The sequence below is a fragment of the Antechinus flavipes genome, chromosome 4 (genome assembly GCF_016432865.1).
Source record: "Antechinus flavipes isolate AdamAnt ecotype Samford, QLD, Australia chromosome 4, AdamAnt_v2, whole genome shotgun sequence".
Taxonomy (NCBI): Eukaryota; Metazoa; Chordata; class Mammalia; order Dasyuromorphia; family Dasyuridae; genus Antechinus; species Antechinus flavipes.
The window spans coordinates 39,191,935-39,218,641 of NC_067401.1; the positions used below are offsets into that span (position 1 = coordinate 39,191,935).

The following is a 26,707-nucleotide window of genomic DNA, read 5'->3' on the forward strand; positions in this document are numbered from 1 at the left end:
TTTGTTTTTATTTTGGGTATTCTTGTCTTGGGAGTAATAGGTCTAAGTTATCCCCTACTAGAGTTCCCACCCTTCTTAAAATCAGAATTTAGCAATTACATCATCTCTTACAGAGGCAAATATTTGGGAAACTGACCTTCCTGAAACTAAGTCTGTCGGAAGTAAGAGTTGGAGATGGCATGGGCTGATGTTTTATGCCATGTTGTCCATTCTGCCCAGGCAGAACCTCCGGTTGTTTGCATCACTTCCCCACACCCCAGCAGATTCCACCCTGGATTTGGTATTTGCTATCATTTGGGGTATTTAAGAGCTGCAGAATTCAGGTTGAAAATTCATGTCGGAGTGGGTGAATTACATTTGATACCTAGGTATGTATGTAACTTAAGGGGGAATGATCATACTTAATACTTAAGGGAGAAAAATACATAATACTTCTTGCCAAGGATAGTTTATGTAATCATGTAACTTATATGGGCTTTGAATTTCAACTGCTTTGGATATAATTTTACTTTTAAAAAGGTGATTTTTTTTTTTTAAACACTGAAGATAAAATATAAGCCCAGATAACAAATGTACTAGAGATAATTTGAAGTTTATTTTAGAACCAACATTGCTTTTCTTCTTACTGCCTCTCCCACCTTTGATATAGTGAGTTTTGTGATTTTGGAAGCCACACAGTTTGAGCAAATTTGCAGATCTCTATGGAATGAGAGGTCAGACCAAGAACAGACATATGAGGGTGGGTGAGGGGGTGGGGCAAAAGCACTCTGCACTACAAAGCCAAGGCCCATCTATCCTTGGTTTTCTTTTACTTTTTCACTTGAAGGTGTTTGTTTTTGTTTTTGGGGGTGGGGATAGCCCAATTTTGTGGCTGTATTTGCAATTCTCATTGATCTTTGTTTGCCACTAGATTATTAAGCATCTTATTGCTACTTTGAAAATGCAGTTTTGTTGAAACCAGGGTTAAGGTTAGAGTATTAGCATTAATCTTTGGGGACTTCCTCTACAGAGTCTGAGATCCAAAAAAAATCAGTGTAGATACTATGTCCTTACAGAACAAATTAATTTTCTTGAACAAAGATGTCTTGAGAGAATGAAAACTAGGTCGTTGCATGGGTGGAAGTGAACTGCAAGAGGCAACAGGCTCACCATCTTATCCCACAAGCACAAAGACAAAAAGTCCAGAATTATTTATTTCCTATCAATCGCTTATAAAAGAAGAAAGTCAAATCTCAGTCCTGGGACAGCCAACATGGTTAATAGCAGGGTCAGTAGTAACTTAGAGCATAATAGAAGAGGCTGGAGATAAAACTGCATCACTCAAAACCACTAAAAAAGAGAAAGGAAAAAAAAAACAACATTACAGAGGCAGAAAAGACAGGATTATGGCTTATAAACAGCAGTGTTTCACAAGTACTTAAAGCATCTATTTTTAAAATGACCATGGTTCCACAACTAGTAAAAAAGGCAGATGGAGGATTCAAATTCAGGTTTTTCTGACTTTCAAGGCAGTCACTCTGACCAGTGCCCAAATTCTAGTAGAAGACAGCTCAAACTCTCCTCTAGAATTTATGGCATCTTCAGAAAAGGAAAAATCTTACCCAACAAATTTCACATTTACCATTCCCATCTATAATCCTTAATATCCCTCACCCAAAAAAGAAACCCTGAATTTCAAGTCACCTGATCAGGTGGGCAATATCCCAATTGGTCTCTGCAGACAGAGGTCCCTCTACTTCAACTCCTTTCTCAGTCACTGTGGCAACTTCAAACTAAAAGGGAGAACAGTATGTGAGAAAACTCCCCTGGCTTGGTGTTGGAAGTCAGGTCAAGGAATTTGATTACCCTCAGATTTTAAGAGGAGTAAGATGAGGAATAAGGTGATATGCACTTTAGAAACCACAGACCTTCAATGACACCCCCTGGCTTGACTGTGCCTTACCCTGTTGTAAGAACGAGCATCCCGGTAGTACAGCACGCGCATGCAGCGTTCCACCAGCTCCCGTGCCTCTGCCTGGTTTAGAACTGGCTTCTTTTCCAGAAACTCTCGCATTAAGGGCTGAGAGGGAAAGAACCACAGGGTTATGGAACTGGGAGGTGGTGGCAAAGAGGGAGAAGACACATTTCTACCGACCTCTCACATGAGGGAAACAGTCTATTCACAAGCCTTACTCTAAGTACTTTGAATTTTGTCTACTGGAGAAGCCCTCCCATTCTTGTCACCGCTGGGAGGTCAGAATCAGCCTACTTACCTGGGCTAAGTAGGCACCATAACCAGTGGCCAGTGTGGGGGCTTCATAAGCTACACCGAGCATGTCCACATAGCCAAGGAAGCTGGAAAGAGACAGCGAAACTGGTCAAAGGACCTCTTCTACCTTGGACCTCCCCAGATCCCACCCTACCATTAATTTCTGAATTTGGACCAGGGATGAGACCCTGGATGCGAGAACTGAGCGAGTGAATACAGCCTTGGGGTAGAGGCCCTGACAAAGCAACAGATGTCTCCAAACCTACCTTTCCCCATCAGCGTAGCCACCGATGACCATGGTGTTCCAGAGCGGATTCATCTTAGAACGGCGGCTGTACATGGCTCTAGTCAACCAAGAATGGATGGCTTTGGGACTGTAGCTGTGTCCATCACCCAGCAGTTCTTCATCAATCCTTCAGAAGAATTGATCAGGAGGGAAATAAAACAGTAAAGCAGCAGCCAAGGAGATCCTTCTACCCCCCTCCCCCCAATAAGATGCCAGTCCCTCATGCTGAGCTCTATGGGAAAACAGCCCAGCTCTTGCTACATCTCCTGCCACTGGATTTTTCCCTCCTCCCACTACAGGCTCAGAAAAACATCCTAATGCCCTGTGTGGAAGGAAGATAGAACAGTTCCTTCCTCCCCACTTGAGGACTCCTCAGGATGGGGCCCTAGAAATGAGAAGTCACTTCTTTGTGGAACTGGCACCAAATGACCGGAGAAACTGGGTCTTCATATTGACTTACACCATCTGATCAATGACTTGCTTCACATACTGGAAATCGGCATAGTCCCCAGAAGCACCAAGCATGGTATTGTTGTTGACACGCATGATTCGAGAGATATTTCGAAAACGAGCCAGGGAGCCATAGGAACCCAGCATATCTGCCGCAATTATTACACCACCCTCAAATTTCACACCTAGGACAGAGGTCCCTGTCACCATCGGGTTCCTGGAAAGATGCAATGGCGATAACGTACGTTTATACAACGCTTAAAAATTTTCAAAACCCTTGGCATACATCCTCTCCTCAGGCTAAAAAACAACCCTGTGAAGGCAGACACTGAGGAGAACAGTAGCCCCACATTCCAGATGAGGAAAATGCATCTGGAGATGAAGGGACTTCTCATCATTCTGCACCTACTGACTGGCACAGAGCAAGAAAGCCGGTCACCCAGAAGCCACTCACACACAATCTAATAGGACAGAGCGTGTGAAAACCAATAGGATAAAAGATAAAGTGGGGGGGGGGGGGCGCGCAGGAAGCTAAACAAAGTACTGAACTTTAATAACTACACAAGAACGAAGAGGGGAGGAGGGGGTCTGAGGCAGAGCATCCTGTCACTCAGGCCACTGAGGCCGAGGAAAGTTCACAGACAAAGCAGTGTCTGGTTGGGAAGGAGGACCAGGGCTGGGACGAGGGGTGGGGGTGGGCGCCTCTAAGAGGCCGAGGCCTGAAGGTGGATTGAGTTAGAAAGGGAGCTTTCGTTTCGGATCCGAGGATGAGCGGCCGGCCCGGGGCCAGTTACCCGGGGGCTGAGCGGAGATGGAATAGGAAGGTGGGTGTGCCCGGCACCGAGGTATAACTCAAAGCACCAGAGCGACCAGGACCTGGACCAAAGCTCGGGGAAAAGACCGAAGGCCCACAGAGGGGAGGGCGGGTGACTGCGGGCCTGGCGGTTTCAGCAGGAGCAGAAAGGGCCGGGGAGCGGCGGGAGGAAGCTTGGGGAAGCTTCGGGAAAGCCCGGCAAGAAAGGAAGGAGCAGGAGAAAGGCTCAAATGGACAGCGAGCGAAGAAAGGCAGCGGTATGAAGGAATCAGTCAGTCGCAGAGCCCTGGCGGAAACTAGGCCGGCGCTGGAAACGCCCCCAGACTCCAGGACACCCTCACTTCCGGTTTTCCACGGCTTTTTCCGCTACATTCCCCCCAGCCAAGCCCTCCACACCGGTAACCCCCGGGCCTCTGTCTCGGCCCCGGCTCCAGTTCCAGCTGCCGTCCAGTCAGCCATCTCCCCCAGGTTCCCCTTCAGTTCCCCCCGGCGGCCCCGATGCCCGGGTTCGGGAAAGAAGTGGACACTCACTGCGTCCGAGTAATCGGGCCTCCGCAGGTAGTACTTTCCGGCCCCGGGAGGACTCCCGGAACGGGCGGGATACGATAGAACTGGCCAGGCGAGGGGCCCCCGGCCCAGAAACCCAACCGCGGCTCCAACAACGGTTCCATCTTAGTCACTCTGCCTAGGGGAAATGAAGGCGCCTGCGCGAAGGGAAGTGGAAGTGACGTAGAAAACCTTCACCTTCTTTCTTCCCTCCTCCTCGGGACAGACCAATGAATGGGGTCCAACTCGAGGATGACGTCGTCGCCATGTTCAGTGTGGCCGAGGTGAGATGGGGGCGGGGATTAGCTCTGGGGATGGGAGTGGCGAGTGGATGTAGAGTAGGACCTGGGAACCCACAACCTGAACTGCGGAGTAGTCACTTTCCCCGTGTAATAGATGTGATACACATGTGTACGGGACAATGCATTTTTATATATAATGCCATGATGTAAGTATGCACACATATACATATATTTATAAGCACAATCCCATTTGATTTTATTTAATGAGGAAACTTTAAACAGGCTAAATATTTTTTCTTTTTTTTTTCTATTTTAATAATTTTTTATTGATAGAACCCATGCCAGGGTAATTTTTTACAGCATTATCCCTTGCACTCATTTCTGTTCCGATTTTTCCCTTCCCTCCCTCTACCCCCTCCCCCAGATGGCAAGAGTCCTTTACATGTTGAATAGGTTACAGTATATCCTGGATACAATATATGTGTGCAGAACCGAACAGTTTTCTTGTTGCACAGGGAGAATTGGATTCAGAAGGTATAAATAACCTGGGAAGGAAAACAAAAATGCAAGCAGTTTATATTCATTTCCCAGTGTTCTTTCTTTGGGTGCAGCTGCTTCTGTCCATCCTTGATCAATTGAAACTGAGTTAGATCTTCTCTTTATCGAAGAGATCCACTTCCATCCTCAAACAGTATCGTTGTTGAGGTATATAATGATCTCCTGGTTCTGCTCATTTCACTCAGCATAAATATTTTTTTCTAAAGCAGTGTAACTGAAACATTAAGATGTTCTAAAATGCCAGCCTCTGCATAACGCTTTAATGTTAGCATAGCACTTGACGCATAATATGTCATTTGATTCTCACAAGAACCCTGTGAAGTAAGCATTGTCATTCCCATTTTACAGATGAAGAAACTGAAGCTGAGAGGCTGAGTGCCAAGTCCAGAATTCTCTTCAATCCAGTGCGCCACTTAGTGGCCACCGAGAGGAAGTAACGCTAAATGAAACTTGCTCAAAAGGGCTCTTAAGCCCCAACCTGTGTCTCTCCAGTTATTCCTTAGGGTAAATAAGACCTGTAGACACATCTCCCTGGTTCAGAGTGGAGCCCAAAGCTCCATGATTCCACAACTAATAAAAGAGGCTGAGGGAGGCTTCAAATTCAAGTTTTTCCTTCTGGCCAGGTCCATTTATTTACGTGGACAATTAAATTCAGCATTTATGGCAAAAAGGTCTTGAGAAATTTCAGAAACTTAACAGGTAAGCAGGAAGTGCTGCTTTTCAATCCCCTTAATTAAAAAAAAAACAAAAAACCAACTACCATAACAAAACCACTTTAGAAGTTTGCAAGGCATTAAAGTTGAATTCCCTGATCTGTTTTGTACAATCATTCGTACAATCTGTTCTCTTATTTTTCAAAATCAGGACATTTGCCCTTCTTCCAATCTATCTCCACAATCTTGATTTGCCAGTTTTTTCATTATCCCGAGACATAGTACATCCAGAACTGGGACTTAAACTCAAGGCAGCTAAATGTTCTCTATCTTTCTATTTATCTTCTGTTTCAACTTCCTATTATTTAGAGTTTGTTTTTCCATTTCTAGGTCAAAGCTCATTTTCACTGGAAAAGAAAAAAATAAGCATAATAAGAGTTGAGCAGTTCTTCCTTCTCTCCATCATTCATTATCATTTTATCTTCATTGAAAGTGGACTTATTCTTTCTCTGACCCTATTCTTTCTCCCTCACTCCCATAATTTAAAAAAAAATCCTTTTTGTTAACTTTTTGGTTAACTTTTGTTAACTTCCTTATCAGCCTGATTTCATCCTTCGCTTTGGCATTTCATGCCACACTTTCATAGTCATCCTCTATTTACCTGCCCTTGCTTCAACTTCTGTACATATTATCTAAAATACTTTTTTATTATGATAAATTTGATAAACATAAACACAAACATTTCCTTATAGAAAGAACAGAAAAAGAGGCCTATATACGACATCACAAATCTCTATTATGTACAATTTGATTTTCTTAAGAGTAGATTTTTAAAATTTTTATGTGATTTATCCAAGGTCACACAGCTGGTAAGTCTCTAAGGCCAGATTTTAAAGTCATGTTCTCCTGACTCTTGGGCCAGTATTCTAACCACAATACCACCTACCTGCTCCTAAAAGTAGATATCATGTAGCATTCCCCACTCTCATGGGCCATTCCCCTAGCTTGCATTTAAACTTGTTATTTGAGATACACCAAACCAAAGGGAGCTATTGCGCTTTGAGGATTAGTGTGGTGATAACCCTAAGGAGCTAAATTTCTAGTCTTGTTGCTCATAAGTCCCTACCAGTGTGTTCCCCATTAACAATCAGCCAACCAGAGTTATTTAGCATTTTTAAAAAGGAATTTACTTTAAAATGAAACAAGAACAGTTCATATATTATCTCTAAAATCCAAGGTAGACTCTTCCACAAATACAATGACCATGGAGTAGGGTGCTCAAACATAAGGTAGGGGAACTTTCCAACTCCTGGCCCTGAAAGACTTTTTATTTCTTTGTGGAATCTTCATGAAGTTTCCTTAGTTGCATCTCTCTACTGAGATCCAAGGGTTGATGCATTTCAGAATGCATAATTGGTACTTCTTTCTGTCACTAAGTATTCACAATGTCTAAAGCACCATTTCTTTAGATAACTCTCATTCCAAATCCATTTGGATCTCTCCAATCTTTCTACAGCTATTTCAAAAATGCAAAATATTTTTGAATATTACTCTGGAAAATCTTGCTACAACTGCCTATTCAGCTCTGCCTACCGGTGCTCTGGCCGGATCTGTGGATTTTCCAAACTCATGAGGTTGCCATTCAAACAATTCCATCTCTACCTTGTCATGGATATAAGTTTGGCAAAGAAGAAACAAATAGAATTAGGCATATGTTCATATAGGGAAGAAAGGGCATCTACCCTACCCTCTCCCAAGTATTGTGGAAGCAGGTCAAAATAGACCCACCTCCTTGCAACTATAAAGAAAGCAGACATAATGTTGGATTGATACTTTTGTGTACCACTCAGTTCTAGCTGAGCAACTCCTGAATTGGTAGTTTCAACTAATTAGAAGAATTTTTATCATCTCAAAGTTCTGGGCTCTTATGACTGAAAACAAGCTCACCCCCAGATTTCTACACAATTACTTAGACCGAAGCCAAAAAGAAAATTTTCACATATTTCAAGGAACCCCCACCATAGACTAATCAACTCCTATAATATAAACCATTCTATATTTGCTTTCTTTAGCAAATCTGCCAAATGAAGGGACATTTTGGACTTTTTTGTCCTTATTTCCAGTCCAGAAATTATCTTGGGCTTAGTGAGCCTTAAGCACTGTCCTTTTAAGTATTTTTTTTAATAAAAACTTTTTTAAAGGAAGTTTATACTACCCCAAACTTACAGGATGAAATTACTCACTCCCGAATACAGAATTATGCACATTTGGAAAATAATGCCTATTTTATAAAGCCAATCAGAATTTGCTGCTTGCCAAAGATATGTAAAAACATTCTCTTGGTGCTTACTCCCCAAATCCAAAAGCAGTTGGAAAGAGAGAGAAAGTCAATCAAACTTCATGTATTAAAAGGAAAGCCTAGTAACTATAGGGTTATCAGAAAATGTGGGGTTCTCCCCACAAGGATTAAAGATCTAGAGCCAACTGAAAGTTAACTTCTCATCTTTCAGGTAAGATACAAAACTGGTTTGGTTTGATGCTTATGCAGAAACACTGATTTCTTAGCATTGAGCAATTGAAGGAAAGGGTCATTTTTTTCTTTTCCCACCAAAGAGCTACCATGTGCCAGGCTAAGTGAGGTACCAGTGCTCTGTTAATAACAAATCCTCTGGATCCGATTGCCAAAGTATTTTGGGAGAAAGCCTTTTCAATGTATGGATTTTCTTGCCAGCATCCATTCTGAACAAGTCAAACTTTTTTTTTAATAGCTTTTTATTTACAAGTTATATGCATGGGTAATTTTACAGCATTGACAATTGCCAAACCTTTTGTTCCAGTTTTTCCCCTCCTTCCCCCTATCCCCTCCCCACAATGGCAGGTTGACCAATACATGTTAAATATGTTAAAGTATAAATTAAATGCAATATAAATATGTGTCCAAACAGTTATTTTGCTGTACAAAAGGAATCAGACTTTGAAATAGTGTACTATTTACCTGTGAAGGAAATCAAAAATGCAGGCGGACAAAGGTAGAGGGATCAGGAATTCTATGTAGTGGTTCATAGTCATCTCCCAGAGTTTTTCCCCTGGGTGTAGCTGTTTCAGTTCATTATTGCTCTTTTGGAACTGATTTGGTTCATCTCATTGCTGGAGATGGCCACATCCATCAGAATTGATCATCATATAGTATTGTTGTTGAAGTATATAATGATCTTCTGGTCCTGCTCATTTCACTCAGCATCAGTTCATGTAAGTCTCTCTAGGACTCTCTGAAATCATCCTGCTGGTCATTTCTCACCGAACAATAATATTCCATGATATTCATATACCACAATTTATTCAGCCATTCTCCAGCTGATGGGCATCCACTCAGTTTCCAGTTTCTGGCCACTACAAAGAGACCTGCCACAAACATTCTTGTACATACAGGTCCCTTTCCCTTCTTTAATATCTCTTTGGGGTATAAGCCCAGTAGAAACACTGCTGGATCAAAGAGTATGCATAGTTTGATAACTTTTTGAGCATAGTTCCAAATTGCTCTCCAGCATGGCTGGATGTATTCACAATTCCACCAACAATGTATTAGTGTCCCTGTTTTCCCACATCCCCTCCAACATTCATTATCATCTTTTCTTGTCATTCTAGCCAATCTGATAGGTGTGTAATGGTATCTCAGAGTTGTCTTCATTTGCATTTCTCTGATTAATAATGACTTGGAGCATCTTTTCATATGGTTAAGAAATAGTTTTAACTGCTTCATCTGAGAATTGTCTATTCATATCCTTTGACCGTTTATCAATTTATCAAAATCAATTGGCTTAGAGTTCTTATAAATTAGGGTCAATTCTCTATATATTTTGGAAATGAGGCCTTTATCAGAATCTTTAACTATAAAAATGTTTTCCCAGTTTATTGCTTTCTTTCAAATTTTGTCTGCAAAAAAACATTTCAAGGAATGTTGTCTCTGGCAGATACCTAAAAATCTAGAATTGTACTCGACCACCTACAAAGAAACACACAACCTGATCATTTCAACTGAATGCTGATGAAAATGTTGAGAATATTGAGACTTGAATATTAATCTTAATGGAGTTAACATATGACATTTCTAATACATATATTCCACTAGAAATGATGCTGCAGACTTTAACCATGTTTGCTTATATTTGGCAAGAGCCAAGGCAATGCTTACCTATTGACATGTTTGAAAATGATACAAATAGTCACAGCTGATAGAGAAGCCAATCAAGTAACATGACTTCACCTCAAGAGATTTATTTCTGAAAGAAATGATATGATGAAACCATTCATCAATTATTCAGTCTGCCTAAACCAAATATAGCCTCTGAAAGTGACATTTAATGTCACTATATTAATAATGTTATATTATATAATTATATATGATAGATAATATAGTACATATATAATTATATAATAATTATTATGTAATAATGTTAATAATAAAGATGATAATAATATCTAGAATTTATATAGCACCTACTGTATGCCAGATACTACTGAGTACTTTACAAATATCCCACTTGATCATTACAAGAACCCTAGGTGGTCATGTTTTACATTTTACAATTGAGGAAAATGAGGCAAAGTGTGTCATCAGCCTGATGTCACACAGATTTGAATTCAGGTTTTCCTGATTCCGGGTCCAACACTTTATCCACTGTGATACCTAGATACTATTAGTAGACAATCATACTTGAAGAAAAAAAACATCCTAGAGTCCAGGGGTCCTCAAACTATGGCCGGTGGACCAGATACAGCAGCTGAGGACGATTATCCCCCTCACCCAGGGCTATGAAGTTTCTTTATTTAAAGGTCCACAAAACAAAGTTTTTGTTTATGCTATAGTCCGGCCCTCCAACAGTCTAAGGGAGAGTGAACTGGCCCCCTATTTAAAAAGTTTGAGGACCCCTGTGACTATGTGTAAAAAAAATCCCCAGAGCAGAAAAATCCTGATAGTGAAGTGGTCCTCTATTCATAATGTTGAAGCAAAGAATAAGTTCCAGAAGAATTCAGGCCAGTCACTAGACTCACTTATAATGGTGCAGGTGAATCTGAACTGGTAACACGTGTCCAGGTGATGGTAGTAGAGAGTTCCGACCTAAAGTGTGCCTTCCATATAAATGTGTGTATTTGTTATTGCACATGTTAATTATTACCTGCCTGGGTTAATGTTTGTTATGGTTTTGCTGGTATACTTACTGAATTATGTGCTTGTGTAATGTTTGTAGTATAACACCACCCATGAATTGTTTTAGTCTTGGTGTGTGTATGATGGTATTTATAGTTCTGTTTGCTCTGATAGCCTGTTGATAGTTACAGCTAGCTTTGCTTTGCATTCTTTGCTTTTTATGAGTACTTCCTCTTGTACCAAGTATATGCATGGATGCTGCCCATGCTGCCCATGTAAAATATGGACATCCACATGGGGAGTCCATATGTATTGCCATTGGCTCAAGGGGAGGCACTGATAGATTTCTCTAAATTCTTGCCCACCTTTCTTCAAGGCATTTTGTGATTCCTACCTGTGGAAAACATAAGGGAACATGAGGTCAGCTTCCCTGCTCTCCTCCGGGAAAGAGGTACTCAAATTTTATCTATCTACATCCCCCCCCCCCAAATATTGCTAGTTTAGGAGCACATTTTCATGTTTAATAGCTGGTAAGTGGGCAGCTAAGTGACACAGTAAGTTAGAGTAATAGCCCTGGAATCAGGAAGACTTGAGTTCAAATCTTATTTGAAACACTTAGTAGTTATGTGGACTGTCACATAATGGACAAGTCATTTAATGCTTATTGGCTTAAAACTTAAAAAAAAATGCTTGCTTCCCTGGTCATTATCCCTTAAAAAGTGGGTATCTCTTAGTTTATACTCGCCAGATTGATGCTTTCTCAAATGCTAGTTACAAAAAAAGACCATGCAAATAGAAAATGACAAGTAAACTCACCACTCAGTCAGAGCATTAATTTAGCTCATATTATGTTCTAAGAATTGTGCTGAGCACCTGGGACACAAAGAAAGGCAAAAAACAGACCCTGCTCTTAAGGAACTTATAATCTAATGAAGGAAACAATATGCGGACAAATTTGTATAAACAAGCTATACACGGGATAAACAGGAAATAATTAAGAGAGGGAAGGCACTGGAATTAAAAAAGATTGGGAAAAGCTTCTTATAGAAGATGGGATTTTAGTTGGGAATTAAAAGAAACCAGAGAAGTCAATAGGCAAAGATGAAGTAGAAGAGTATTCCAGGTATGGGAGAGAGTCAGAGAAAATGCCCAGGAACAAGAAATGGAGTGAATTCTGAAGGAATAGGCAAAGTGGCCAGCCAGTGTTACTGGATTGAAGAGTATGTGATGAGGAGGGGCTACAATAGGGAAAACTAGTAAGAAGACTGGAAATGTAGGATAGATGCTAAGTTATGAAGGGCTCTGAATGCCAAACAGAGGATTTCATATTTGATTTTGGAAATGAAGACAGCCTGGAAGTTTATTGATGAGGGGATGACATGGTTGGACCTTCACTTTAGTTTGATGGCTGAATGGAGGATGGATTTGCATGGGAAGAGATTTAAAACAGGCAGATCCATCAGCACGTTATTGCAGTAGTCCAGATGGGAGGTGATGAGAGCCTGAATCAGAGCAGTGGCAATGTCCTAAGAGAGAAAAAGGGATATCAAGGGATGTTGCAAAAGTGACATCGACAGACCGTGGAACCAATTGGATATGAGGGGTAAGAGATACAACTCCAGGATGACATCTAGGTTGAACCTGAGGGACTGGGTAGATGGTGTTGCCCTCTGCAGTAACAAGGAAGATGGAATTCAAGAAGATTGGGAGGATAGAGTTTGGACATGTTGACTGTTAAGGTGCCCACTCAATATATAGTTTGAGATATTTGAAAGGCAGTTGAAGATGAGCAGAGAGGTTAGAGCAGTATAGGTAGATTTGAGAATCATCATATAGATAGTAATTAAATCAATTGGGAGCTCAGGTTATCACCAAGTGAAGTGGTATAATGGGAGAAGAGAAGAGAGCCCAGGACAGAACCCTGAGGGACACCTATAGTCAGAGTGATCTGGAAGAGGATATAGCAAAGAAAACTCAGATAGTAGGAGGAGGATGATCAGAGAATGATGCCCTAAAATCATGGAGAGAACTAGGTATCAAAGAAAAGAGGATAATAATAGTGTCAAATTTTTCAAGGGACTAAAAATATACGGTCCAGGGTAGGCATGTAATCTTTTGTCACTATTATCTTGAAAAAGAGAGATATTACCCTGGAACTCATCAACTAGTAACATCATTTAACAGGAGCGTAAAGGGCTGCTTTGTGGAGATTCCTGGGAGAAAGATGGTAGAAGGAAAGAGGTTACATTGAGCTTAGAATTGAAAATTTGCTCTCCATTTTGGAAGTGTGCTTGCCAGGTATATTGGTTACTGGCATTCTGCTCCCAGTTCTCCCATGTGGAGAGAAATTGAGACAAGTAGGCCACTGATTTTCCCTTAAATAGTCTCCACACTCCTCTTGTCTTCTGGATTTACTCAATGAATGTACTTTATTATTATATAATACCACTCTCCTCCCTTTTGCCCTTACTGTTTTTCTCTTCTATTCCATTACAATAAGATTTCTAGAGACATATTCCAGTCTTGGGTCTTATCCTATCAAGTCTCAATAATTCCTGTGAGATCAAACTTGCCTCCTTGGATTAGATTCACCATTTCATCTTGCTTGTTACTCATTCTAAAGTGGGAAAGGAAGAATTGTTCTCCATTTCTCTTGAGGACTGACTATGATGAAATGAACTGAATTCAAACAGGAAAGATTTAGAATTTTTAATGATGTGAAGTTTTTAAAATCAGAAGATGCTGATGTTCTTCCCTCTATTCCCTTCTTTGTCTTCTCTTCAGGTGGAGCAACTTAAAGGTTGATAAATCTCTGAGGAAAAATTCAGATACATGAATCTAGTCTAATTTTATTGTTGGTTATTCCTTTTCATTTTACCAGTAGGAAAAGAGAGCTCAAAAAGGCTGGGCATGGCCCCACATGGGCTTCAATCATTCAGAAAGCTAGGACAAGAATCATTTCTCCTTTACCTCTCTGCTGTACTTTCTCAGAAGAGATATCATCACATTGAAAATCACTTCAAAAATGGAAAATAAATTGTCAGAAACTTAGCATAGACCTACATCTCACACCACATACCAAAATAAGGTTAAAATGGGTACATTTTTTGGACATAATGGATGATGCCATAAACAAATTAGGAGATCAAGGGATAATTTATCTATCAGATCTCTGGAGAAGGGAGGAATTTATGACCAAAGAAGAACTAAAGAACATTATGAAAGGAAAAGTGGACAATTTTGATTACATTAAATTAAAAAAATTTTGCACAAATAAAACCAACAGAAACAAGATTAAAAGGGAAGTACAAAGCTGGGAAAGAAGTTTTATAGCCAGTATTTCTGATGAAGGTCTTATTTCTAAAATATAAAAATAACTGTATTACATTTATAAGAATACAAGGCATTCTTCAATTGATAAAAGGTCAAAGCATAGGAACAGACAATTTTCCAATGATGAAATTAAAGCCATTTGTAGTCCAATGAAAAAAATGCTCTAAATCACTATTGATTAGAGAAATGCAAATTAAAACAACTCTGAGGTGCCACTTCATACCTCTCAGATTGGCTAAGATGACAAGAAAAGATAATTATCAGTGTTGGAAGGGATGTGGGAAAACTGGGACACAAATGCATTGGTGGTAGAGTTGTGAAATGGTTCAAACATTCTAGAGAGCAATTTGGAACTATGCCCAAAGGGATATCAGACTGCATATCCTTTGATTCAGCAGGGCCATCACTGGTTCTGTATCCCAAAGAGATTCTAAAGGACAGAAAAGGACCCACATGTGCAAAAATATTTGTGGTAGCAAAGAAATGGAAAATGAGTGGATGCCCATCATTTGGGGAATGGCTGAAAAAGTAGTAGATGAAGATAATGGAATATTATTGTTCTATTAAAAAAGATGATGAACAAGTGAAGCAGCAAAAATGTACAATGATCAACCAATGAAAGATTTGGTTCTTCTCAATGGTTCAGTGATCCAAAGTAATCCTAATAGACTGCACAGAAAATGCCATCTGCATCCAGAAAAACAACCAAGGAGACTCAATATAAACCAACACATGCTATGTTCACTCCTTTTTTCTGGTCTTTTAAAAAAATCTCTTCCCAGGATTTTTCCTTTTGCTCTGATTTTTCTCTCCCAACATGATTCATAAAGCAATATATATTAAAAATAAATAAATTATTTAAAAATCGCTTCATATGCCATCCACATCTAGAGAGAAAACTATGGAGATTGAATATAGATGAAAGCTTAATATTTTCATCTATTTGTTGTTTTATTTTCTTTCTCATGGCTTTTCCCTTTTGGCCTCATTTTTCTTGCACAACATGACAAATATGAAAGCACATATTTAATCAAGTTTTTGTTTTTACTATAGTCCGGCCCTCCAACAGTCTGAGGGACAGTGAATTGGCCCACTATTTAAAAAGTTTGAGGACCCCTATAATTGAAGGAGCTTCATACCACCACCCCTATCTCATTCTGTATTTGGGACTTTTATTTCTCCCATTCTGAGCATATGACCTCTGAATGTTTGCTGAGTAATTGGGTAGGTCCCCAGTGAGAACATTTTTCTCTGGGGGCTTCTTCTTTCATTACTTTAGGAGAAGGGTAATGAGAATCAAGGTTAATGGGCTCATAAATTTGGAGATGGGAGAGAGGTTAGAAATCATTTAGTCTCATTTTACAGATGAGGAAACTAGACCTCAGAGAGATCAAATGATTTGCCCAAAATTACACAAAAAACAGCAGTGTCAGGATTCAAATTCACGTGCTCTTCCTGAGGCATCTAAAAATTATCCTCATCATAAACATTCATATGCTATCAATTGGGGAATGACTGAATAAGTTATGGTATATGAAAGTAATGGAATGTTATTGTTCTATAAAAAATTATAAACAAACTGATTTTAGAAAGGCCTGGAAAGATTTATATGAACTGATGCTGATTGAAACAATCAGAACCAGGAATACATTGTACACAATAATAGCCAAATTGTGTGATGACCAACTATGAAAGACTTGACGCTCTTCTCAGCGGTTCAGTGATCCAAGGCGATCCCAATAAACTTGGGACAGAAAACGCCATATGCATTCAGAAAGAGAACTAAGGAGACTAAATATAAATCAACACATTCTATGTTCACTTTTTTTCCCCCTTTTTTTTCTCTCATGGTTTTTCCCTTTTGTTGTGATTTTTCTCTTCCAATATGATACTAAAGAAATGTGTATATTTAAAAATTAATGTACAGATATAACCAGAAAAATAAGGAAAACAATAAATTTTAAAAATTATGCTTAAAAATTCATATGGCACTTACTATATGTCAGATGCTTTACAATTATTATTTCTTTTGATTCTTATAGCAACCTTGAGAGATAGGTGCTATTATTATCCCCTTTTTATAGATGACTAGGACAGAGTGAGTCATTTTTACAACAAATTGTCCTCTTTTGAGGTAGCAAAAGAATTGAAAATGAAAGGGGTACTCATATTTGAGGTTAGTTGTATAAACTATAGTATACAACTCTAATAGTTTTGGGCAATGATAATAATCAATATGAGGAGTTCAGAGAAACATGGGAATTTGTATAAACTGATGCAGAATATAAAATAAGCAGAAACAGGACCAATATATGCAAGTACAATAATTTAAATAAAAATAAAAAAAAACATTTAAATAGAGTTGAAGTCTAATTATAATAATCAATTTTGGGCTTAAAGAAATAACAAGAAAATAAGTCTCTCTCCTTGTGTAGAGAGATGTTACATCAGGGAACTAGAATGTTATATACGTTGTTAGATATTGTAACTATGTTCATTGTTTTTATTTAACTGCCTTTCTTTGTTACAAAAAAAGATATGGAGAGGGGAGATTTAGGAGATAGATTCAAAAATGACTGAGATGTTATAACAAAACTTTTTTCAGAAGCCCAATGTGTAACAGGTTTAAAAAAATTGTGGTAGATGCATGTAAAATAATATTACTATGCTGTAAAAAAATTAATAGGAAGAGCACAGTGAAGCATGATTAGATATTTATGAACTATTGCAAATTGAAGTAAACAACCAGGAAAAATAAATGTAGAAAAACATGGAAAAGATGAAATAGCCCACAAACATTATTGTATATGTAGTCATACACAATGACTACAATTTTTTTTTTAATGGAAAGAAGAAAAAAAAACCCACCATTGGGTAATTTTAATGACCAGGCTTGACTCTGAAGGAAAAAGGAGAAAATATACCTTTCCTTTCCTCCCCCTCTTTTTTTAATGCTCAGTATTAAGAGTCTAAGCATTGCTTATACTGCCTGACTTGATTAATGTGTTGGTTAATTTTGCTGAATTGCTTTTTCCCCCTCCTTCTTCATCTTGTTCTTGTTCTTTTCTTTTTTTGTTCTTTCTTATAGAGAATGCAGCTCTGGGTAGAAAGGTAGGAGTGACTACATTTGGAAATGAAGTTGATAAAAACAAAGGATAGCAATAAAAATCTTAAAAAATAAATACATTAAAAGTTTTTAATTTTAAAAAATAAAAGAAAAATACATTATCCTTACTCTCATTTCCTTCTACGGTTACCCCTTTTCTAATTCTCAACTCTTTCTTCTCCATTCCTACTTCTGAACCACAAGAGGACATTATGAAACCTTGTTGACTGAATTCTTTGCAAATTCGTGTTATCTAACCTTAACAGGAGCCACATCATTGTAATACTATCCTTTTATTAACCTCTAGCTCCCCTATCATACTCCCCAAACCTCTCTTAAAGCCCTTAACTCCAACCTCTATGACCTCAGTTTCAAAAAATGGCCTTGCCCCCTACTTTGCTGAGATAATAGATTCTCTTCATTCAGAATTCCTGAAGCTCCCATCCTTCATAGTTCAAATTCTCACTAGGTCTCTCACTCTCTCCCATCGCTCCAGTCTAACAAAATAAAATGGTTCCCTTTTTTGCCAAAGCTTCTGTTTTCTCATTCATATATTACTATCTTTCAAAAACAAAACAAAACCCAGAACTTTCACATGATTGATTCAGTCATTCTTTTACACTGTTATCCTAGATTTCCTGTATTTAACTGTTGAATTATCATTAAAATAAGTCAGGAATGTATTAGTTAGTCCACTTTTTGGCAGAAAGATAACATCATCAGATGTCTGAATATCTAACATTTCTCCAAGACTACTACATCACGCCTCCATTTCAATTTGAAAATGTTGACCATTTTCTAAAGTCCTTGTTTATTTCTTCCTTCTGATGATATGTTAATATTCATGATAATATCATTTCTGTCTCCTTTTCATTAATCTTGACCATTTCTCCTTTCTTGATAGGTTTGAGTGGGCATTCATCCCTCAATTCCTATGACACAAGTGCTCTCTATCACCTTTTTGCCTTTGGCTCCTGTATTTCCTCCCATAAACATTATTATGATCTCTTTCTAGCCCTTGTATTTGTCTGCAGAGCCATCTAATATATACAATAAACTGCTACGGGAAATTCTGAACAAAAGTACTGAATGAATGTTAATCTGTTTACTGCACTTATATATTTTAAAGTTTTAGAGACTGTCTTGGAAAAATTAAATGTGAAGTCATACACTTAGACCATAGATAGAATGAATAATATTTTTGATGGTATTTATTAGGGTTTTTGTTTTGTTGTTATCTACTTATTCTTTAAATTCCTGAGCAGTCAGTGATCTTTTTACATAGACTTTCATACTCTGAAGAGTCTGAGATTTAGAGATAAGCCACCTGCAAAACTCTAAGAGCAGGCTCTGTTTTTCTACTTAAATGATTAACCAGGAGCTGAGCCAAACTCCTTCTCCATTCCAGTTACCCCACATTTTTTTTGGACTTGAGGATAGGACCAGAGGAACTTAGAAGTTTTCCAGGAAGTTTCTGTGGCAATTTTTTTTTCTGAGTAAGATTTCACAAATAAAAACAGAACATCTTTTCCAACTACATTTTCCAACTGATACATACATACATACACAGCATATGTATGTATGTATGTGTGTGTGTAAGTATACCCTGTTTTTTCTAATATACCTAATATATCTTGCAATACCTTGCAGCACCTCTATCTTTGGAATTAAAACTTTGGGGCAACCCTTCCTTCCCAAATATCTTAGGTACATATTGCCTTCCCCTTCATAAGCGTTCTTACTGGGAAAAGTTTCAAGTATAGTTCACGTTCAGATTTCTATAAATATAAGTAGCAGAGTTTTCTATTCTCACTCAAGCACTCAAGGAAAATAAATATATTTACTGGTTATAGAACAGCCTTTATTCCAAGCCCACAACAAATGGAAAAGATTTACCAAAGTTCATAAACAATGTAAACAAATATATAAAGGAATTAAAATAATTAATAAACAATTTCCTCTTCAATCTTACTCTTCCTTCCCTCTCCGAAGTTCCCCAAATTTTCTAAGATAAACAACACTAGGAGCAGCTAGGTGGTACAGTGGATAGAGCACTAGCCCTGAAGTCAGGAAGACCTGAGTTCAAATTTGATCTCACACACTTAGCACTTCCTAGCTGTGTGACCTTGGGCAAGTCACTTAACCCCAATTGCCTCAGGGGGAAAAAAAGGAGAAAAAAAAGAAAAAAAGATCAACATTATTCTATAGTTTGGACTCTCCTCAGAAGGTAAGCAAAATTGGGATCACCAGTAGGGAAGCCTCCAACATTTTAGTAAGTACCATTTTTCACAGGGACACATGCAGTGCCCCAGACTCATTGTACCATTCTGTGATTTCTGTTATCCTCAAAAATAAAATGCATTTGGTGTTGTTACATAGGCAACATTACCTATAATATGGTGGAACTCATTTGAATGTTGGGAACTTTGCAATGATGTTTCCCAAATTTTCAGGGTCATCCTATGCATTGGACCTCCTCAGAAGGGAAACGCGCTTGTCCATTGAATCTGTATCATATTAATAACCTAATAATCTATGATAAAAACAAAGGATAAGATTCTTGGATCTACATATAATATCTTTCATTCTTTGTTGATATATTTATATGTAAATATTTTTATCATATATATTTATTATTTATATATGTTATATATAAATAAAAAATATTTATTTTCCTTGGGTGCTAATTGTACAGGAATAGAAAACTCTGCTACTTATATTTATAGAAATCTAAACATGAACTATACTTAAAACTTTTCCCAGTATGAACTCTTATGAAGGGGAAGGCAATATGAACTTAAGAAATTTGGGACATAGGACACTTATGATCCTCTTGCCTCTTCAAGATGCACACTGCCTAGGAAGGTTCTGTTCTGTTGATGGAAAAAAAAAATTCTCAAATTGTCAAACTTTGGATTACTCACAATTTCCATGCTGGCACAGCTTCCCAAAATCTCCCTTCTTCAGCTAGGAAGCTGGATCCTCTTCTTTCACTAGAAGGCTGGAATCTACACTCTCCAACTTTGGCTAAAGAAGCACGTCTCAAGAATTTTCATCATTCAGCCATGTGCTTTCTTTGAACAGTCGCCACCTCCAAGACTGGAGTGAACTTTGTTCAGAAACTTTCTTTTCAGCCCACATGGGTGACTTCTTACAGCCCTTCTGTGCATTTGCTTCAAGACTGTCATTAATGGTTCTTAATGGGGGTGAATTCCCCTGACCCTCTCTGCAACATTTTCAAGGTCATTCTGGAAAGATAAAAAGGCAAAACAGAATCCTAAGAGGGCTAGTTACTACCTTTTATAGGTCAGCACAAAGAGGAAGGTCTCCCCTAAATTATCTATTTCACAACAGTGGAGACCAATGAATTCATCATGGAGGTAATATAAAAGACACTATGAAACAGATTCATACTCTCATTAGGAAGATCCAACTAAAATCTCAAACAAAGGCTTACTGCTTTGTAATCTCACTGAGTTGACCAGGAACTCCTTCACAAATAAATGAACAGATATTTCAATCCCTCTATATTTTTCTTATTAAACTCCCAGATGTCTCTTTCTCTGTCTCCTTTGAAACAATCACTTGGGAAAAATTGACCTTCAATACCATAACTCATTATTCTGAGTTATTATAAATTGACAGTATAGTTTCTAATCAATAAACATATGATCATTGTCTTGAATTTAGAGCTGTTCTCCCCCTTTGCCCATTTCTATGCCTTTGTACAAACATCACATCATGATTGGAATACATTCACTACCTACTTCCAACTCACCTAATGGAATTCTCAGGTTCCTAGGAAGCTTCTTCAGGTCCCAATTCCTACAGGAGTCCAATCCTGATCTCCCTAATCATTAGCCTCTTCTATTCTAAAGTGATTTTATATGTATTTTACCTTTTATGTACATATTGTTTTCACTAAATAAAATATAAGCCCTCTGAAGGCAAGGATGCTTGCTTTTTATATCTTCAGCCCTTAAAACAGTTTCTGGAACATAGCTGATGCTTAGTAAATTCCTGTTGAATTACGCAATATCAAACAATACAAGTATAAGCACTCCATTGTGGGGAGATCTCCCTGATAGAAAGAATACACATTTAGGGTGTGATAAAGAAAGTTTCCCACTCATCAGGAAGAGTTTGTAGAATGTCAAATCATTTTTTAGGATTATTCATAGTAATTTTCTATGCAAAGTCTGGGCATGCTTTTTGGTATTTCCTAGAGGAGGGGTTTCAGTGATGGAGAAATATTTTTCAACAGATAAGTCTTTTTTGTTTCCTGACAATAGCAGCCATAGGGTGTGGAGTTCTTGTTCTTCTTTAAAATAATATAAGATGTAGATGGTTCTCTCTGGGAGAAAGTAGGTTTCTCAGGGAGGTTTTCTGGAGGAAGCCTTAGTATCAGTTCAGATCAACAATTACTCCAAATGCAGCCAGCTGGTAAAAATACAAATGTTTATTTCTCTTTCCAAGTCTTGTCTCTTTCCTTGGGCCCGGATAGCTAGATTCTTAGAGGCCTATCTTTCTGCTCAGTTCTGAGAGCTCTTGCAGCTTTGTTCTTTGCCTCTGCTCCCTTCAGCTTCCAGCCAGCACAAAGATGAATCTGTCTCTCTTGCCTTCCGAAGTAATTCTCTCCTGGCTCTAGCTCAACTCCAACTCGTGGTTTCTTCTGACTTGATGCTCCCCTCTACATGTAATTTGGCTGAATTCCCCCCATTGGGCCTCTGCTTTCTTCTTATATACCAGAGAGAGGGATTTTCTCCCATAGTGCTCTCTGGCCCTAAGAGCTTCAAGGGAGGTGTGAATTCACAAAGTTACAAAGTTTACTTTGTGAATCTCCCATACTTGTGAATTCCAATGAGTAAAGGTGTAAACACAAGCATTGTATCAATTAGTTCTACTTATTTCAGGTTCTGGCCCAAAACATCAACTCTAATGAGTTAGCAGTTTGTAAAGATTCCAACAATAGGGCATAAACTAAGCAGTGAGATTGGATAGGTGTTTTGTTTTGGGGAGAAATTTGACATGGACTGGTCTTGTTCTCCTCATTTCTCACCTGGCTATACTACTTTGAGGCTTTTTTGACTTTTCATTATGTCCCTGAGTCAGGTATTTTCCTAGCCAGCCTGTATATTAAAGAGGCTTCCTGCCTAATTTCTACACGATGACAATCTATCCTTTGGCTTTTTGTAACTTCTACTTGCTTCTTATTTGTTCCTTTTTCTCCTTTCACATAGATACCACTCTGATGTAAGCCTTCATCGATTCTCTCCTAGACTATTTCAATAACAGTTCATAATAATACAATACTAAGCCTAATTGCTTTTTCTGACTTAAATTTTTCACAACTCCAACCTTCACTCAGTTTCCAAAATGATTTTCCTGAAGAATAGCTCAGATTAGGTTATTCCTCCTACTGAGTAAATTCCAGTATCAATAAAAAAATCTTATTTGATTTTTAAATACCTCTACAACCTGGCTTTTGGAATGAAGTATAAAAACATATTCTGGTCTTCTAATACTTGACTTCCTTCCACTCACTCTAAGATCTAACAACACTGACCTTCTTACTGTTCCTAGAATACTACTCTTCATCTTCTGATTTTGGGGCTTTTCTGTACTTGTCCCCAATTCCTTGAATGTTCTTCTGGCTTCTTCCAAGCCTTTGCTTAAATCCCATCTTCTATTGGAGGTATTTTCTATTAGTGCTTTCCCCTCTGGAAATGCTTTCTATTTACATTCTATCTCATATGTACAGAATTATTTTATCTCTCCCCTTCCTCCCTGGAGCTCCTTTATCCATATGTCTCTCCTGAAAAATGTCTGGAATCAAATCAATGTGTATCTCACATATAAGAAAGATGTTAAAAAGGCAAAACTGATGAAATCTAACACCAGATTGTACATATAGGGTACTGGTATAAGTAAGGATTGAGTTCTGAGATTGGGCTAGTTCTGAGATCTTCCAGAGAGCTAGTCTGGATACTATATTTTAATCCACCCCTGGGAGCTGTAGAAAGCAACAGTACATTTTGTCACCCCAATTTGGGGGCTCCAGAAAGTAGGACATTACATTTGGATGTGCAGACTGCTGACTGGCTGGCTGACAGACTGCTGAAGCAGACTGGGAGACTGAAGGAGACAATAAACACTTTGGACTTTATCCCTGACTATTCTTGTGGTGATTATTCTACTGAAACCAAGGCCCATTCAGAGGATCTCCAGAGAGCTAGCCTGGACATTACATTTTAGCATCTGAACATGGAAATAAAGATTTACATTCAGCAGTTCGACTGACACAATAAGTTCAGTGGAGTCCCTGTGACGTGGAAATAGGATGAGTATAAAAATAGACAAGTAGGAAACTTTGGTAAGAGCTAAACTAGTGTTTCAGCTGAAATGGGTCAAATGCTTAGAAAAGAACCTTCCCCACCCCAAGGGAAGTGGTTAGAGTGCATAGAGAGGCTAATAAAAAACCCAAGGTTTGATTGTAACTTGCAAGTAGATCACTGAATTCTTAGAAACATTACAGTCTCTTTGGTTTTCTAAGGAAGAAAAATTAGAGCCAGATAAGTGGACACTAGTAGGAGAGCAACTAATTGAATATTACAATGACAATGGTCCTGATTAAATTCCTGAAGAAACATTCTATATATACAACATAATACAATTGGCTTTAAGGAATTTCATAAGTATTAGAATAAGGAAAAAGAAGAAAGAACAGAATGGGGATGGTAGTGACTAAATAGCTGAAAAGCATGAAGAATTAGACAAGAAAGAAATTAAGTAGAGTGCTTTTGAAATTAAGAAATATGGTGCTTCACAGCAGGAGCCATTAGGTCATTCCCCATCCCTTGACACCCCCCCCCCATCTTCTCAATTAACTCTTCATGGGTGAAGGGAAAAGGAGGAGGGGGAAGGGCAGTGATACAATCAGCACTACCCATGAAGCACCTTTGTCTATCCCATGACAAGATTATAAAAGGCACTAATTGAACCTAAAAAAAAAAAAAAAAAAAAAAAAGGACAGGATATATCTGATTTAAGAATAAAAGCATATCCTGTGACTAAAGAATTTGATTCTTCAGGTCAAGCCAGGAGAAGATACACTCCTTTTGATCTGGAAATTATCAAAGATCTTAAAAGAGTTTGCACTCTTTATGGGGCTACATCATCTTATGTTAAGATGGTATTAGAGAATTTGGCTTTTGAAATTTTAACCCCAAGTAATTGGAATTCTATAGCAAGGACATGTTAAAACCTGGGCAAAACTTGTTGTGGCTTTTGGAGTATAGTGAACTCTGTAGAATACAAGCCTGGAGTTAATATATCAATCGCCTCTGATCAACTAGCAAGTATATGTCAGTATGCAGACACTTTATCGAAGATTAATTACTCTTTGACAGCATATGAGCAAATTGCTTCTGCTGCTATCAAAGCATGGGGCACCCTCCCAAGAAAGCAAGATAGAGGGAAAATAGAGCAAGGTCCAAATGAACCCTTTGCTGATTTCGTGGGATATCTGCAGACAGATGTCATATGAATTACTGGTAAAAATGCAGCAACAGGAATAATGATAAAACAACTTGCTAGAGAAAATGCTAATGAAGGTTGTAGAAGAATTATACTGGGCCTACAAAAGGATGCTACTTTAGCAGAGATCATAAGACACTGTGCCACAGTGGGCACAAATGCTTTTTATACCTAGGCTATGATGCAGAACATGGGAAGATGGGGTCTTTCTTGGCAAGGGACTTTCAGAGAGACTCGTAGATGCTTTCAATGTGGTAAAGTAGGGCATCTGAAAGCTCAATGTTGGCATATAGACAGAGTGAGAAAACAGGATGGGAGAACAAGACCCACAACCCCATGTCCAAAATGCAACAGAAGCTTCCATTGGGCATCAGGATGTAGATTGATTCAGGGAAATGGAAAGCAAGGCCCAGCTCCAGGTCCCAGGCAAAAAACCCTTGGGGAATGATGGCAGCTGAAGTTACACCCAGAGAGTTTTTAGAAGTTCAGTACTCAGCTATGATCAATCAGCTGAGAAGCAATCCCATGGAAGAAAGGGATTACAATTGAGTACTTTGGCTTTTTAGGTAGGGTTGCTATTGAAGGCCTGCCTGCACTCTCACCTGTTCCCATTCAATGGAAAACTTACACACCAGTGTGGGTAGAATGCTGGCCCTTAGCTAGTGATAAAATTCAGGCCTTATTAGATATAGTACAGGAGCAACTTGACCAAGGACACTTACAAATTTCTCTACGTCCTTGGAATTCCCCTGTATTTGTTGTTAAAAAAAAAAAAAGAAAAGAAAAGAAAAGAAAAGAAACCTGGAAAATGGAGGGTATTGACTTATTTAAGAAATGTAAATGAACAGATGGAAACTATGGGAACTCTTCAACCTGGACGTTCATCTCCTATCCAATTGCCTAAAGAATGCCTCTTTGGGTTATAGACATTAAGGATTGTTTCTATTCTATCCCTCTGGATAAGGAGGATATGATAAGATTTGCCTTTTCAGTGTCCAGCGTTAACTTAGCTGAGCCTTATAAAAGATAAGAATGGACAGTTTTGCCACAGGGAATGAAAAATAGCCCTACTGTGTATCAAATGTATGTTGCTGCTGCTCTTACTCCAGTAAGAAAAGCATTTCCAAAAATTATGTTATTACATTACATGGATGATATCTTGGAGTGTGCACCTGAGGAGCAGATGTTAGAAGCATGTCTACAAAAGACCAATGAAACACTAAGGAACTACAAATTGCATATAGCTCCAGAAAAAATTCAAAGACATGCTCCTTTTCAATATTTAGAATATGAAGTATATCTTAAGGTGTTTACAATACAAAAACTTTCCTTAAGAACGGAGAAGCTAAACACCTTAAATGACTTTCAGAAATTGATAGGAGATATGCAATGCTTGAACCCATGTTAGGTTTAACTACCTATCAATAACAACCATTATATGACATTTTAAGAGGAGACAGTGCTTTAAACTCACCATGCTAGCTTACAAAAGAAGCTCAAGAGGCTTTGAGAGAAGTTGAACTGCCTTTATCCAACATGGTTGAAAGAGTCACTCAAAAACCCTTGGAAATACCAGTTTTTGCTACACAAGAGGCACCCACAACAGTCCTTCATCAAGGAGACAGTGTGACAGAGTGGGTGAACCTCCCAGCACAACCAGAATAAAGCCTTACTCATTACCCGGTGCTTGTGTCTAGAATTTTATTAAAGGCCATTAAGTGAGCAGTACAATTATCTGGGATAAGACCTGACAAGATATACACCTTTTATACCAATGCACAAATTA

At 38.5% G+C, this 26,707-nt stretch overlaps 1 protein-coding gene and 1 long non-coding RNA gene across 2 annotated transcripts; one reads left to right on the plus strand and one right to left on the minus strand.

Annotated features, from left to right (window-relative positions):
- Window positions 1-1,175: 1,175 nt before the first annotated feature.
- Window positions 1,176-4,500, minus strand: PSMB4 (proteasome 20S subunit beta 4). The gene is made up of 7 exons (XM_051992658.1): window positions 4,330-4,500; window positions 2,995-3,201; window positions 2,515-2,661; window positions 2,253-2,334; window positions 1,943-2,059; window positions 1,684-1,772; window positions 1,176-1,329 (listed from the first exon to the last, which is right to left on the minus strand). The coding sequence occupies exons 1-7, from the start codon at window positions 4,467-4,469 to the stop codon at window positions 1,317-1,319; spliced, it is 795 nt and encodes a 264-aa protein (XP_051848618.1). The 5' UTR covers window positions 4,470-4,500; the 3' UTR covers window positions 1,176-1,316.
- A 36-nt stretch (window positions 4,501-4,536) lies between these two features.
- Window positions 4,537-5,749, plus strand: LOC127559073 (uncharacterized). Its single transcript, XR_007953061.1, has 2 exons — window positions 4,537-4,628; window positions 5,493-5,749. It is a non-coding gene; the product is annotated as an uncharacterized LOC127559073 (long non-coding RNA).
- The last annotated feature ends 20,958 nt before the right edge of the window (window positions 5,750-26,707 follow it).

Coding starts and splice junctions, on each gene's coding strand:
- PSMB4 (XM_051992658.1), bottom strand. CDS start 4,469: ATGGAACCGTTGTTGGAGCCGCGGTTGGGTTTCTGGGCCGGGGGCCCC. Junction 3,202..4,329: donor GGCCCGATTACTCGGACGCA/GTGAGTGTCCAC, acceptor GCATCTTTCCAG/GAACCCGATGGTGACAGGGA. Junction 2,662..2,994: donor CAAGTCATTGATCAGATGGT/GTAAGTCAATAT, acceptor ATTCTTCTGAAG/GATTGATGAAGAACTGCTGG.